General features: G+C 43.2%; 1 protein-coding gene across 1 annotated transcript in view; it reads right to left on the bottom strand.

The window, feature by feature from the left end:
* The window catches only part of ufl1 (UFM1-specific ligase 1), a 62,318-nt gene that overhangs the window by 32,106 nt on the left and 14,440 nt on the right, over positions 1 to 15,772 (bottom strand). Inside the window, exons 5-7 of the mRNA XM_043685304.2 lie at positions 10,632 to 10,746; positions 8,679 to 8,809; positions 2,855 to 2,913 (exon numbers count right to left, since the gene is read on the bottom strand). Coding sequence (XP_043541239.2) covers positions 2,855 to 2,913; positions 8,679 to 8,809; positions 10,632 to 10,746 — 305 coding nt within the window. The remainder of the gene's footprint in view (positions 1 to 2,854; positions 2,914 to 8,678; positions 8,810 to 10,631; positions 10,747 to 15,772) is intronic.

The following is a 15,772-nucleotide window of genomic DNA, read 5'->3' as shown; positions in this document are numbered from 1 at the left end:
CATTCTGTCAGGGGCTAGAATGTTAAAGAGAATGGCTGCTCCAGCATTGTCATTTATTAGAACAAAAGGAACATGATGCATCATTAAAAGGTTGCCCAATGGTTCCAGTGAGAAAAGTCCAAGGGCAATGAATGTCGAGAGTAACTCCATAAACACAGTGCAAGTTATTTAATATTGGCGATTCTTGTCCGAAAACTGGGCACAGAGCATCAAGAAAAAAATTGCTTTGGCACTAGGATGCCTAATTTACATAAATCAAAATCATAATAAAATCAAACAGTAAACCGTTTGGTTGGAAGCTCATACACTCTGATCTAAAGCAATGAACAGGTGTAGGATTAAAAAGATGTCAGTATCCCATAATCTGCAGCTGGTAAACATCAGTGCAATAGGTACTCAGCATCATATCACTGGGCTTACTGAACTTGATAAATGTATAAAACAATATAAAATTTTCAAAAATTACAGAACAGGGAATAGATTAGATTAGAGTAGATTACTTACAGTGTGGAAACAGGCCCTTCGGCCCAATAAGTCCACACCGACCCGCCGAAGCGCAACCCATCCATTCCCCTACATTTACACCTTTCACCTAACACTATGGGCAATTTAGCATGGCCAATTCACCTAACCTGCACATCTTTGGACTGTGGGAGGAAACCGGAGCACCCGGAGGAAACCCATGCAGACACGGGGAGAATGACTGTGTGGAGTGTGCACAGTCGCCTGAGGGAGGAATTGAACCCGGGTCTCTGGCGCTGTGATAGTTAGAGAGGAAGTAGGGAACAACGCCCTGGAAGTAACTAGTGCTGAAAGGTTGGTGAGAATGTGGAGTTGAGGCCATAATCAGATCAGCCATGGTTTTACTGAACCACAAGCAGGTTGGAGGGACCAAAACAGCTTTCCCTGGTATTAGTTTATACGTTTTTATGTACAGCTGGGTTTCTGGAAGGTGATAGCTCCCTCTAATGGGAAAACAAGGTACTGTAGAATTTCAATTGATCGGTCTATGGCATAAAAACCTTTCCTGTTCTCTTCAATATACCAGAATTAAGAATTTACTGAAATAAGATTACATTTTTGTGTAATATTATCATATCTAATAACATAGGATAAGATAACAAAGTGCTCCCAAGAGTCTCAATCAGAAATACATGAATGCTGTCTACATGAAGTGAGTTTAAAGGGGGCATTAGAGAAAAGGTAAGTGAAGGGTATTTCAAAGGGAATTCTGAGGTAATGGACTTAGGCAGTTGAAGGCACTGAGCTAAGGGTAAGGTAAAGTTTAAAGGAACTATGCAAAGACAAGAGACAATTGAATAAAGAATTTTTCAAGGACAGAGGGTTTAAGGAGGTCATGAGCAATGGAGTGACAAACCATGAAGGAAGAGAGGGAAAGTGAAAGGCTGAAGCTGGAAAATTCTGAAACTGGAGCCAAATAGTAAGGTGTAGCATTAACCCTTGAGGGAGGTTAATTGATTGTGGAGAATGTAGAGTTGGAAAATAAGGAAGAGAAGTTAACAAGGGATTTAAACATGCAAAACAGAATTTTAACTTGAGATAAATGGTAGCTGGTGCAGCTAATGGATACAAGACAATGGGGTGAACAGAATGGTGGATAAGGGGTCATCTAGGAAACCCCCAGTGTTCAAATAGACAGCAAATGTAGGATTTAGGGAGAAAATAGACAGCAAATAGTAATTAGGGTAGCATTTAGGGAGAAAAGAGAACTGATGTTTTTGATTGATGATCCTTCATTAATCACCCCAGCATTTGCCGTTTTAATTTCAGATTTTGAAAAATATTGCTTTTTTTTGACAAGAATTGAACTGAGGGATGACAAAGGAATGGGTGAAGTTTTCAGCAATAGCTGATTTAAGGCAAGAGTAATGACAAGCTACATTATGGATGTGGAAATAGCTAGCTTTTACAATCGAAAGGTAAGAGTTCAGGTGCTTAGCTCAAGACTGTATAGAATGGAATGAAGTTTATGGGGTGTGTGTGTGTGTGAGACAGACAGACACACACCGACAGACAAAGAGAGAGACTGAGAGGGTGTGAGTGGGTTGGTGAGAAAAAAAAGAGAGCAAGAATGAGTGAGTGAATAATTAGAAGGGGGAAAGATAGGGTCTAGGACGACTCTCATGGATTTGGCATCAAAATCTAAGTGAGGACGCTCTAGGATTGGACAGGCAAAAGTGAAACCGAACGTGGGAGGTCCTAAAGAGTTGGACATTCGAGGAGAGGTGATAAAGGAGAATGGTACAGTAGAGATTAGAGAGAGAGGTCATAAGGTTGAGGTGCTTTTTTTTTTTTAGAAGTGAGGTTGATAAATTTAGCTTTGAGAAAAAGGGTGGCAACACAGTACTTGGAGAGAGAAATACCCACAAGCTTCAAGGATTTAGTTTCAGAAGTATGTGTGTAATAAAAGAATAATTTCTTGTTGGTATCACCTATGCTCAATGCCAAATCCAAAATCAGGTTTGTGTGAAATACTCATCCTGGGACATTGTTAAAAATTTTCTCAGATTCAAGTGATCTATAATTTATTACAGCCAAACCATAGAAACTGAACAAATAATTAAACAAAAATATAGCCCCTGCTTTGTTTAGGCAATAAAAAATAAAACAAATAATGTTTCTCATCATGTGATGTGGTTTGACCAGACAATAAAATGATTCCACAAGGACTTTTTTTTGTAAGATCATACTTCAGTGCAATGTTCTCAACTGAAAAGTATCACCAGCCCTCCTGCTTTAAAGGTTACGCGATACAAATAAATTGTGCCTACTTAACTGTATTTCAACACTAAATCTCATTATCAAGAACAGAGTAGTTCCGTTGCAAACTTACAGTACAGAAGATGTTCCTGAAATTTATATTGAGTTATCAAAGAGTTTATTGGTGTTGGCCTGTTGACAAAGAACATTAAAAACCCATTTTAAAATTGACTATATTTCAAGTACAGAACTCAAACATAGTTGCCCCTCTGATTCATTCTTAACAAGTTCATCGCTAAAAACTCACGATTAATGAACTACTGTGCTTTTCCAAACAAACAAAAACACTTCTTATACCCAAACTTACAGAAATCAGTCCATTCATTGATTAAATAATTGTAAAAGTAATAGAAAAAGGTTATACCAAAACAGCCTTGAAGCAACACTTCACTAAGTACTCTTCTGAATTTCAAGGCAAGTTACAAAGAGAAAAATAAAATCATTTTCCTTCAAATGACTGATGTAAACATTACAAACATTCCATTTTCCTTGTGGCTAATGGCATACAAAGCATGTGTTTGCATCTATTCCCTAGCTAGAATTTCCCAGACCAGGTTGCTAGCTTGTGTCTAGAGGCTGTAGACAATCTACATCACGCATGGTTGATTGAAAGATCCTCAAAACCCCTCAATCTCCTACTCTTTACCTTACAAATGTGCCATGTAGTTAATAATCACATTTCTAAGGGAAAATGTTGCTGCCTATCTTCACTCCTCAAAACTTTGTATCTCTCAGTCAGGTCCTCCTTACCATTCTCTTCTCAAAGGAAAACATCCCCTGCCTATACACCTGACATCGTATTGAGTCTCCTTTGTAACCTCACTAGTCCAGTCACATCCTACGATGTAGTGACAAGGATTGTATTGTCATCTAGCTGTGAGATAAACAACATTATATACAGCTCCATAATGACCTCCTTATACTCAAGGCCTTGATTAATAAAGGTGAGGCCTTTCCTCAGCAAAGGCTGTCCTCCACTCCAACCCCAATCGTCAGGGATGTCCCACCCACAGCCCCCAACCTCATGGTCAGGGAACTTCACACCACTCGATTCTATCTTCCACCCAAGATTCACAAACCTGACTGCCCCAGTTGATCCATTGTCTCAGCCTGCTCCTGCCCCACTGAACTTATCTCTGCATACCTAGACACTGTCCTGTCCCCCTTAGTCCAGAAGCTCGCCTCCTATGCTCGGGACACCATCCATGCCCTTCACCTCCTCCACGATTTTTGTTTCCCCGGCCCCCTATGCCTTATCTTCACTATGGACATCCAGTCCTGGTACACATCTATCTGCCATGACGAAGGCCTCAAGCCCCCCATTTCTTCCTCTCACACTGTCCCAACCAGTAACCTTCCACTGACACTCTCACTCGACTGGTTGAACTGGTCCTCACCCTCAACAACTTCTTCCAATCCTCCCAATCCCTCCAAACCGAAGGGATAGCCATGGGCATTCACATGGGCCCCAGCTATGCCTGTCTCTTCATCGGGTACATGGAACAATCTATCATCTGCAGCTACACCAGCATCATTCCCCACCTTTTCCTCAAGTACATCGATGACTGTATCAGCGCCACGTCGTGCTCCTACAAGGAGTTCGAACAGTTCATCAACTTTACCAACACCTTCCACCCTGACCTCAAGTTCACCTGAACCATCTCAGACATCTCCCACCCCTTCCTGGACCCCTCCATCTCCATTTCCGGCGATGGACTGAACACTGACATCCACTACAAACCCACCTCCTCCCACCCTGCCTCCTGCAAAAATGCTATCCCTTATTCCCAATTCCTCTGTCTCCACTACATCTGCTCCAAGGAGGACCAATTCCACCAAAGAACATAGTAGGATGGCCTCCTTCTTCAAAGACCGCAATTTCCCCTCCCACATGGTTGACAATGTCCTCCAGCGCATCTCCTCCACTTCTCACACCTCCATCCTTGAACCTCACCCCTCTAACCACAGCAAGGACCGAACCCCCCAGTCCTCACTTTTTACAGCACCAACCTCTGGATACAACCCATCATCCTCCGCCATTAGCACCACCTACAAACAGACCCCACCACCAGAGATATAGCCCCCTCCCCATCTGCATTTCAGAGAGACTATCCCCTCTGTGACTCCCTTGTCAGGTCCACACTCCGCCCCTGCCCCCACCAATCCACCCTCCCCCCCCACCCCCGACACCTTCCTCTGCCATTGCAGAAAGTGCAAAACTTGTGCCAACACCTATCTCCTCTCCTTTGTCCAATGCCCCAAAGGATCCTTCCATATCTGACAGAAATTTACCTGTACCTCCACAAAGGTCATCTACTGTACCGGTTGCACCCAATATAGTCTCCTCTACATTGGGGAGACATCACACCAACTTGTGGATCGTTTCAGAGAACATCTTTGGGAGACCCGCACCAAACAAACCCACTGCCCTATAGCTGAACACTTTAACCATCCCCCCACGATTACTCTGCCAAGGACATACTGGTCCGTCGCCAAACCCTAACCATCCGACATCTGGAGGAAGAATGCCTCATCTTCCACATTGATCCCGTGTAGTTGGAGAGTTCCAATGTGGATTTCACTACTTTTCCCATTTCCCTTCCCCCCCAACTTATCCCAGTCCCAAACTCTCAACTCAGCACTGTCCTCTTGTACGGTCCTACCTGTCCCTCTTCCTTTCCATCTATCTGCTCCACCTCCACCCCCCCTCCCCCGCCCGACTTATCACTTTCACCCTCACCTTCATCTGTCGCATTCCCATTCTACCTCCCCCCCCCAGCCTCACCCCGCTTCCATTTATTTCTCAGCCCCCTTGGCTCTCAAGCCATTTTCCTGATGAAGGGCTTATGCCCAAAACATCGACTCTCCTGCTCCTTGGATGCTGCTCAGCCGGCTGTGCTTTTCCAGCACCACACTCTCCCACCTCGACTAATAAAGGCAAATAACCAATATGCTTTCCTTACCACCTTATCTACCTGCTCTGCTGGTTTTAAGGATCTAAGGACATAAACATCAAGGTACCTCTAGTCCTCTGCATTTCCTAGGGTGCTATTATTCTATGTGCACTCTTTTATCTTGTTAGTCCTCCCAAAAATAAACAACTCTCACTTTTCAGGATTAAGTTCCATTTGATACATGCAACCAGCCTGTCCTTATGGTTCTATAGGTGAAGGCATTTATTCTCGTTATTTACCACGCCACCAATTTTCCTATAACTGTTCAAACCTCCTACATTCATGTTTACACCCTTAATGTACACAACAAGCAACTGGGTACCAGCACCAAACCTTATGGGATGCCACTGGAAATAAGCTTTCAGTGTCAAAAGCACCCTTTGACCATCATTCTCTGCCTTCTGCTACTAAACTAATTTTGGATCAAATTTGCCAAATTGCCCAGGATTCCATATGGTCTTAGCTTCTTAACCAGTTTACCATGCAAGACCTTGTCAAAACCCTTACTGAAGTCCATACTGATTACATCAACTGCACTACCCCTATTCTACACAAGTCACCTGCTTGAAAAAGTCAATCAAGTTTATTAGACAGGATAGCCCCTGGCAAGGCCATGTTAACTATTCCTGATCAATATATGCCTTTCCAAGTGGAGATTAATTACGCCCTTTATTGTCTTCTCAATAGTTTCACCAACACGGATGTTAGACTCACTGGCCTGTGCTTTCCTTGTTAATCCTTACCACCCTTCTTGAATAATAGTACCATGTTCACTGTCCGCCAGTACACTAGCGTCACTCCTGTGATCAGAATATAATTTCAAATCCTATCAGAAACCACTTCAATCTCTTCCCTTGTCTCCTACAGCAGCTTGAAATACATTTTATCTGAGCCTGGGATATAATCCCTTTCACATCTTCTAAACCACTTCCGTCAATGTTAGTTTGTTCAAGTATTTCAGAGCTTTTCTATCTCTGTACCTATATTATCCTTTTCTATAGTGAATACAGATGCAAAGTACTAGTTGGTGTAAAGATGTTAAAGAAATCATTAAAATTCAAACTGTTGTGATTCTGTTCACCGAGCTGGGAATTTGTGTTGCAGACGTTTCGTCCCCTGTCTAGGTGACATCCTCAGTGCTTGGGAGCCTCCTGTGAAGCACTTCTGTGATCTTTCCTCCGGCATTTGTAGTGGTTTGAATCTGCCGCTTCCGGTTGTCAGTTCCAGCTGTCGGCTGCAGTGGTCGGTATATTGGGTCCAGGTCAATGTGCTTATTGATTGAATCTGTGGATGAGTGCCATGCCTCTAGGAATTCCCTGGCTGTTCGCTGTTTGGCTTGTTCTATAATAGTAGTGTGGTCCCAGTCGAACTCATGTTGCTCGTCATCTGCGTGTGTGGCTACTAAGGATAGCTGGTCGTGTCGTTTCGTGGTTAGTTGGTGTTCATGGATGCGGATCGTTAGCTGTCTTCCTGTTTGTCCTATGTAGTGTTTTGTGTAGTCCTTGCATGGGACTTTGTACACTACATTGGTTTTGCTCATGCTGGGTATCGGGTCCTTCGTTCTGAGAGTGGCTGTTGGTTTGTGTGCTGTTATGAGTCCAAGTGGTCGCAGTAGTCTGGCTGTCAGTTCGGAAATGCTCCTGATGTATGGTAGCGTGGCTAGTCCTTTGGGTTGCGGCATGTCCTCATTCCGTTGTCTTTCCCTTAGGCATCTGTTGATGGAATTGCACGGGTATCCGTTTTTGGTGAATACATTGTATAGGTGTTCTTCTTCCTCTTTTTGCAGTTCTGGTGTATTGCAGTGTGTTGTTACCCTTTTGAATAGTGTCTTGATGCAACTTCTTTTGTGTGTGTTGGGGTGGTTGCTTTCGTAGTTTAGGACTTGGTCTGTGTGTGTGGCTTTCCTGTATACCTTTGTGGTGAATTCTCCGTTGTAGTGTACAATGGAGTGTACAAAATCCCATGCAAGGACTGCACAAAACACTACATAGGACAAACAGGAAGACAGCTAACGATCACATCCATGAACACCAACTAGCCACGAAACGACACGACCAGCTATCCTTAGTAGCCACACACGCAGATGACAAGCAACATGAATTCGACTGGGACAACACTACTATTATAGGACAAGCCAAACAGAGAACAGCCAGGGAATTCCTAGAGGCATGGCACTCATCCACAGATTCAATCAATAAGCACATCGACCTGGACCCAATATACCGACCACTGCAGCCGACAGCTGGAACTGACAACCGGAAGCGGCAGATTCAAACCACTACAAATGCCGGAGGAAAGATCACAGAAGCGCTTCACAGGAGGCTCCCAAGCACTGAGGATATCACCTAGACAGGGGACAAAACGTCTGCAACACAAATTCCCACTCGGTGAACAGAACCACAACAACGAGTACCCGAGCTACAAATCTTCTCACAAACTTTGAAAATTCAAACTGATAGCTTAAAAAGGCTGAAAAGACGAAACTATTCTTTGTTCCTTGCAGACAGGGCATTCCTTTTTGAACTACGTCACCAGAGCAATAGAAGTAGCAATGGGGGTTCTCTCCAACACACAATCATTACAAAATAAACGTGACATTATACCTTCCCCAATTTCACTGACACCTTAGAACTCATCCTGTACTGATAGTTGATAATTTAAAATGACCGATATAAAATTGGTAGTCATCTACTTAAGAGACAACATTTTCAGGACAATAATTGTTCATTGCTGGTACTTACATTACAAGGAAGTGCTAGGTTAGATCGCATTAATATAAAATATGTTTCAGTAAACTGATCCATGTCTAATAATTAGAATAAGCACATCTCACCTTTATTACTTTTTCCTGTTGTAGTCTTGCTGCAAGGGTTAACCTGAACAGTAATTGATTAACTTCTTATCTGAATTGAATCAAGAGGAGATTATAATAATGAGCCATACCTGGTTATTGCACTGAAAAGTCCACGAATCCGTGCTTTATGCTGAGCAACAAAAGCATCAGTAAAGATGACTCCTCGATCAAAGGTATCCATCTGTCCATTTATAATTCTGCCTAGGCGCACTGATAATGCCTTTAAATTTAGATAGAAAAATACCATTATACAAATGCTAAACATAGACAGAGACTATCTCTCATATTTCACAGCTGCAGAACTTCTCAAAAATAACTGTTGAATGCATTTCAGAAAGTGAGAGATTTAGATACTATTTGACCATAACTTTGCTATGCATTAAGTCAAAGATCTTTTTTTAAAACAAGGTCAGGAATATGATAATATGAACAGCAGAGTTTGTTGCCTTCCGAAAGTCTAACTGCAGATTAAGTTTATAAAGTTCTATTACTTTTAAGGTAACATGGCTGATATCTTTGGCTCTGATCACACCTCCAGTGCTGTTTGCCACTGATTGCTCTGCTTGAATTTGAGATTCTGTGTCTCTTCCCTCTCTATCTCTGTCTCTCAGCTCCAGTCTGCTCTTGCACCTAATTTCACTTATGACTTATAAGCTTACTTGCTGGCTTCCTTTCTCCATCTGATTTGTTCTGGCTATTAAAGTCTGGACTTATTTCCCTTTGTACTAAGCCTGTGTGGACGTGCACTGCACATGGTCCATCAGGTACCTCTCAGAGGGAGGGAATATTAAGTTCTTTTGATGCTTTGAAGTGGCTGGAAAATTCACTTTTAGAACAGGAAGGTCCATAGAGAGTCAGAGGTGTGCGTTATGCAGGAACAGAATAACCTTTGAGAGGAAATTACAGGCAGATCCAGCAGCAACTAGCAAAAAGCTGCAATAGTACATTTTCTTTTGGGGTGGCAGACACTGATAGTCAATAACAAGCTACGTTTGCCAGGCAGTGTCTTTTAAAAATTAGTTTTTGAGATGGGAGTGTTGTGCCAAAACCAGCAGTCAGTAAGAGATGTATGTTCAGAAGATGGCAGTGAACTTGCTGAGATGCTAAAGACCAAGACATGGATGTGAGCATTGTATAAGTGGTGCTTTTGGATACTGTACATAGTGTGTTTTAGGATTCGACTGAAAAGCTGTTGTTTTTCCCTTCCAATTTTTAAAGAAGCGTTTTAGGATAAATGGGATTATACTTTTACTCTGTGTTTTAAAATCTTTGAATTTATAAGTAGATAGTTTGGCTAATTATATTTTATCTTTGTTTCTATTGCTGATAAACTTTTATTGCTGAAGCAAAATCTGCAGCATTAAGTTCTTACATTTTAGTTAGAGACCACTTTATTAAAATCAAGACAAAATAAAACATGATCTGGCAAGTAGATTTCAATCTGGGGAATTTGACTTGTCCAGTACTGACATCAGCTAGGATTGATCTCACGGGTCAGACAGGTTGCTGATTTTTGCCATCGCTATAACTGCAAATTCTGCAAAAGCATATTACATAGATGCAAAAGGAAAAAAAATGCCCTGCCTGGATTTGAAGATAATTTGGGATCAGGTAGCCCAGAGAACTTTGAAAACATTTACCTTATAAACAATTACATATCAGACTTAACCTGGTTAGTCATAACAGCCACAGATGGTTTGGAATTTCCAGATTTAAAGAGCAATAATTACTCTGTAACTGGCCTGAAGCTGTATCAACTTAGGGCTATTTATTGTGCTTAAAGGAACAGACATGATAAAGCTGGTTCTCCACTCAATGGCAGAATAAATTATTTTACAACTTATTAAAACAACTGTTCCTGTTGGAACATTCCTTTTATAATTGGCTACTCAAAACCAATGTAGTCTTGGTTTTATTACTTCGAAAACCTGCAGAATTTTAAAAAAAAAATCACTATAAAATGTCAGAGCTTGACCCAGTTCTTTAATACTATACATCAACTGCCTCAAATAACTTAACTGCAATGGAAAATATCTACTCACCTCCATTAAAAAGTCAGCTGGAAGGTCATACAATTTACATAGCTCTGCTATAGTCACTTGCCCAGCTTCTTGTAGTCGGTCATTTACCTCTTCAGCCATCTGATCCAGGTAGGTTCTGGTTAAGTGAAGCCGAAATTACCCCGTCTTTATATCTCAATCTATTTATTTTAGATAATCATTTGACAGCAGATAAACAGACACTTGAAACAAACACATTTCTCGAACTGTTAAGAATATATACCAAAGCCATGTGTGAATTTAAAATGTTCAAAAGAAGAACAGGAGATGAGAAATCGAAACTTTTCTTCTTGCACACATCGAGACTAAAACTTAAGAAGCAGGCTTGAAAAGGGGATATAAATTTATACGACATGAGATGATGCTGATTGAGTGGGCCAGCACTGGTATGGAAGTGCAGCAAATAGTTGGTGTTATATAGCTTATATGTGCTAAAGACTGACAGATTGTATCAGCCAACATATCCTTTTGGTTGTTTTCAACAGACTGTGCACTGGGCACATCAAACCAACATGCACTTGCAAGCCTCAGAACCATAGGTCCACCATTTCGTGTAATTCTGCTATTAGACATAAATATCAAATAATATGACTTGTGCTAAGAACTATGCTGGGAATCAATTTACCAGTAGCCACATGTATTAATGCGCAGGACCCTGTTAGCGAGTTTTGAGAAGATTTGTATCTCAGGTTGAGGTTCTGGATGTAGGTTTGCTCGCTGAGCTGGAAGGTTCGTTTGCAGACGTTTTATCACCATACTAGGTAACATCTTCAGCGAGCCTCCAAATGAAGCACTGATGGTGTAGCCCGCTTTCTATTTACATGTATCAGTTTCCTAGGGTTGGTGATGTCATTTCCTGTGGTGACATAATTTCTTATGATGTCATTTCCTGTTATTTTTCTCAGGGGTGGTAAACGGGATCCAAGTCAATGTGTTTGTTGATAGAGTTCCAGTTGGAATGTCATACTTCTAGGTCTCCTGCTGTCTCTGTTGGGCTTGTCCTAGGATAGATGTGTTGTCCCAGTCAAAGTGGTGTCCTTCCTCATCGGTATGTAAGGATACTAGTGAGACCGAGTCATGTCATTTTGTGGCTAGTTGATGTTCATGTATCCTGATGGCTAGTTTTCTGCCTGTTGTCCAATGTAGTGTTTGTTACAGTTCTTGCAAGGTATTTTGTAGGTGTAGACAAAAGGAATTTGTACATATATTGTAATTTTACTATTGGATGAAAAAGAAAGTTGTGAATACTGCCTGCTCCACCCCATGGGAGCATCGTGACCAATTAGAATCAATCTGCCTGATTGAAGAACAATGATTTACTGTTCCGTGCCAAACATGGCCCAATAATCATCATCCTTTTTGCATACTCTACAACTGATATCTCCTTTTCCAAGTCTGCTTCTTGCATCAGAGTTGCAACAAACGCAGCACAACATGTTTTGACCTTCAGTTTTCCTCAAAGCTGTATGTTCACAATGTTTAAGTTATTAAAGTAGAATAGTGAAGAGAAAATCTGTTGAGGTTATGTTTGCTTTTAATGTTAATAAGCAAGTGATAGTGAACTGCTTCACATCTTACCCAAATTGCACTCTCACTAAAGTAAATAATGGAAAGACTGAAGCCATTTTCTTTGACCCAGCCAACAAAGTCTTTGATGCAGTCTCAATTCTCATGCTCCATCACAATCTCTGGTTAAATTAGAATACTTGTGTGGCTCCAAGCTGAGCCTACCTTGACTCCATCCTCTCTCCATTTGAGATTCCTCTGATGCCCTCCATCATACTGACAATTTCCAGTTCCCTAGTCCTAACTGTCTCCTGTTCACCATGGACGCCCAATCCCTCTATACTACCATTCCCCACCAGAACGGTCCGAGAGCTCTCAACTCCTTCCTCCTCTGCACAGCACCTTCCCGTGTAACCACAGAAGGTACAACACCTGCCCCTTCACCTCCTCCCTGCTCACCATCCAAGGGCCTAAACAGTCTTTCCAGACAAAGCAGCACTTCAATCTTGTGTATTGTATTCACTGCACCCAGTGTTGCTTACTTCACACTGGAGAAACAAAATGCAGACTGGGTGATGATTTTGCAGAATACCTCCAGTCTGTGCACAAGCATGACCCTGACCTTCTGGTAGCTGGTTATCTTAACACAACATGCTCGTGCCCATGTGTCTGTCCTCAGCATGCTGCTGTGTTCCAGTGAACCATAGCGCAAACTGGAGGTACAATATCTCATTTTCAGATTGGGCATTTCACAGCCTTCTGGACTTAATATTGAGTCAGACATCTTCAAATTGCAAACCAACTCCCATTTTCTCCCTTTCTATTAGCTTTACTTGTTACATTGTTTCCCCTCCCCCCCACCCAGTGGGACTGTCTATTCTTTCCAGTCTGGCAGTTAGACACACCATTATTCTGCCACACTCACATTCCAATCACTTAATCTGAACTATCAACATATTTTCTCCGACAGCACTCTACACTCCCCACCCCCCCCCCCCCCCTCCCAAACTATACCATAAATGCTGTCCCCTCCACACTTCACTTTAGCTCTGATGAACAGTCATCAGTGACAGTCTCCAGTGAAACACTGGTGGCATGTCCCGCCTCTCTATTATAGATCTTGGTTTCTTAAGGTGGGTGACGTCATTTCCGGTTCTTTTTTTCAAGGGAAGATTGATAGGATCTAAATTAATGTGTTTATTGATGGAGTTCTGGTTAGAATGCCATGCCTTTAAGTGCGTGTCTTTGTTTTGCCTGAGCGAGAATGCGTGTGTTGTCCCAGACAAAGTGGTGTCCTCCTTTGTCTGTATGTATAGAAACTGGCAATAGTGGGTCGTGTCTTTTGGTGGGTAAAAACAATGACTGCAGATGCTGGAAACCAGATTCTGGAGTAGAGTGGTGCTGGAAAAGCACAGCAGTTCAGGCAGCATCCGAGGAGCAGGAAAATCGACATTTCGGGCAAAAGCCCTTCATCAGGAATACAGGCAGAGTGCCTGAAGGGTGGAGAGATAAATGAGAGGAGGGTGGAGGTGGGGAGAAAGTAGCATAGAGTACAAATAGGTGAGTGGGGGTGGGATGAAGGTGATAGGTCAGAGAGGAGGGTGGAGTGGATAGGTGGAAAAGAAGATATGACAAGTCATGGGGACAGTGCTGAGCTGGAAGTTTGGAACTGGGGTGAGGTGGGGGAAGGGGAAATGAGGAAACTGGTGAAGTCCACATTGATGCCCTGGGGTTGAAGTGTTCCGAGGCAGAAGATGAGGCGTTCTTCCTTGAGGCGTCGGGGGGGGGTGGTGGTGAGGGAGCGGCAAAGGAGGCCCAGGACCTCCATGTCCTTGGCTGAGTGGGAGGGGGAGTTGAAATGTTGGGCCACAGTGCGGTGTGGTTGATTGGTGCGGATGTCCCACAGGTGTTCCCTAAAGCGCTCTGCTAGGAGGCGTCCAGTCTCCCCAACGTTGAGGAGACCGCATCGGGAGCAACAGATACAATATATGATATTGGTGGACGTGCAGGTAAAACTTTGATGGATGTGGAAGGCTCCTTTAGGGCCTTGGATGGAGGTGAGGGAGGAGGTGTGGGCACAGGTTTTGCAATTCCTGTGGTGGCAGGGGAAGGTGCCAGGATGGGAGGGTGGGTTGTTGGGGGGCGTGGACCTGACCAGGTAATCACGGAGGGAAGGGTCTTTGTGGAAGGTGGAAAGGGGTGGGGAGGGAAATATATCCCTGGTGGTGGGGTCCGTTTGGAGGTGGCGGAAATGTCGGCGGATGATTTGGTTTATGCGAAGGTTGGTAGGGTGGAAGGTGAGCACCAGGGGCGGTTCTGTCCTTGTTACAGTTGGAGGGGTGGGGTCTGAGGGCGGAAGTGCGGGATATGGACGAGATGCGTTGGAGGGCATCTTTAACCACGTGGGAAGGGAAATTGCGGTCTCTAAAGGAGGAGGCCATCTGGTGTGGATGGATGTGGAAGGCCCTGTGGGCCCGACATTTCAACTCCCCCTCCCACTCTGCCGAGGGCATGGAGGTGCTGGGCCTCCTTCACCGCCGCTTCCTCACCACCCGACGCCTGGAGGAAGAACGCCTCATCTTCCGCCTCGGAACACTTCAACCCCAGGGCATCAATGTAGACTTCACCAGTTTCCTCATTTCCCCTTCTCCCATCCCATCCCAGTTACAAACTTCCAGCTCAGCACCCTCCCCATGACCTGTCCTACTGGCCTCTCTTCTTTTCCACCTATCCACTCCACCCTCCTTCCTGACTTATCACCTTCATCCCCACCCCCACTCATCTATTGTACTCTTTGCTACCTTTCCCCACTCTCACCCCTGACCTATCACCTTCATCCCCACCCCCACTCTATGCTACTTTCTCCCCACCCCCACCCTCCTCTCATTTATCTCTCCACCCTTCAGGCACTCTGCCTGTATTCCTGATGAAGGGCTTTTGCCCGAAATGTCGATTATCCCGCTCCTCGGATGCTGCCTGAACTGCTGTGCTTTTCCAGCACCACTCTACTCTGTGTCTTTTGGTGGCCAGATGCTGTTCATGTATCCTGCTAGTTTGTCTGATGTAGTGTTTTTTTTTAACAGTTCTTGTATGGTATCTTGTAAATGAGATTAGTTTGCTGGTAGTATCTAATATATCCTTTCGGCTCATTAGTTGCTGTTTAAGTGTTGGTAGTTTGTGGGCTATCATGATGCCAAGGAGTCTGGAAATCCTTTCTGATATGTCTTTAAAGTAATGTGGCTATAGTTTTTGGTCGCGTTGTCTGCTTGTTTGGGTTTGTTTTTGTTTATTGGGTATCCGTTTCTCATGATAACATTGTATAGATAATTGTCTTCTGCTTTTGTAGTTCCTGGGTGCTGCAGTGTGATGTAGCTCGTTGAAATAATGTCTTGAAGCAGCTCAGTTTGTGGGAGTTGGAATGATTGCTTCTGAAGTTAAGTATTTGGTCTGTGGATCTAAGGATCCATTAGATACTACCAGCAAAACTAATGGCATTTACAAGATACCACACAAGAACTGTAAAAAAAACACTTAAAAGGAAGGACAACACACACACCCTAGGACACACACTTAGAAGCATGATTCGGAGATGCCGGTGTTGAACTGGGGTGTACAAA

Source organism: Chiloscyllium plagiosum, unplaced genomic scaffold (assembly GCF_037043375.1).
Source record: "Chiloscyllium plagiosum isolate Xiang-an unplaced genomic scaffold, Cpla_swu_hap1 HiC_scaffold_3, whole genome shotgun sequence".
In the NCBI taxonomy this organism is placed as follows: Eukaryota; Metazoa; Chordata; class Chondrichthyes; order Orectolobiformes; family Hemiscylliidae; genus Chiloscyllium; species Chiloscyllium plagiosum.
Note: the sequence above shows the minus strand (reverse complement) of the source record. Positions and strands in the feature narration are given on the sequence as shown.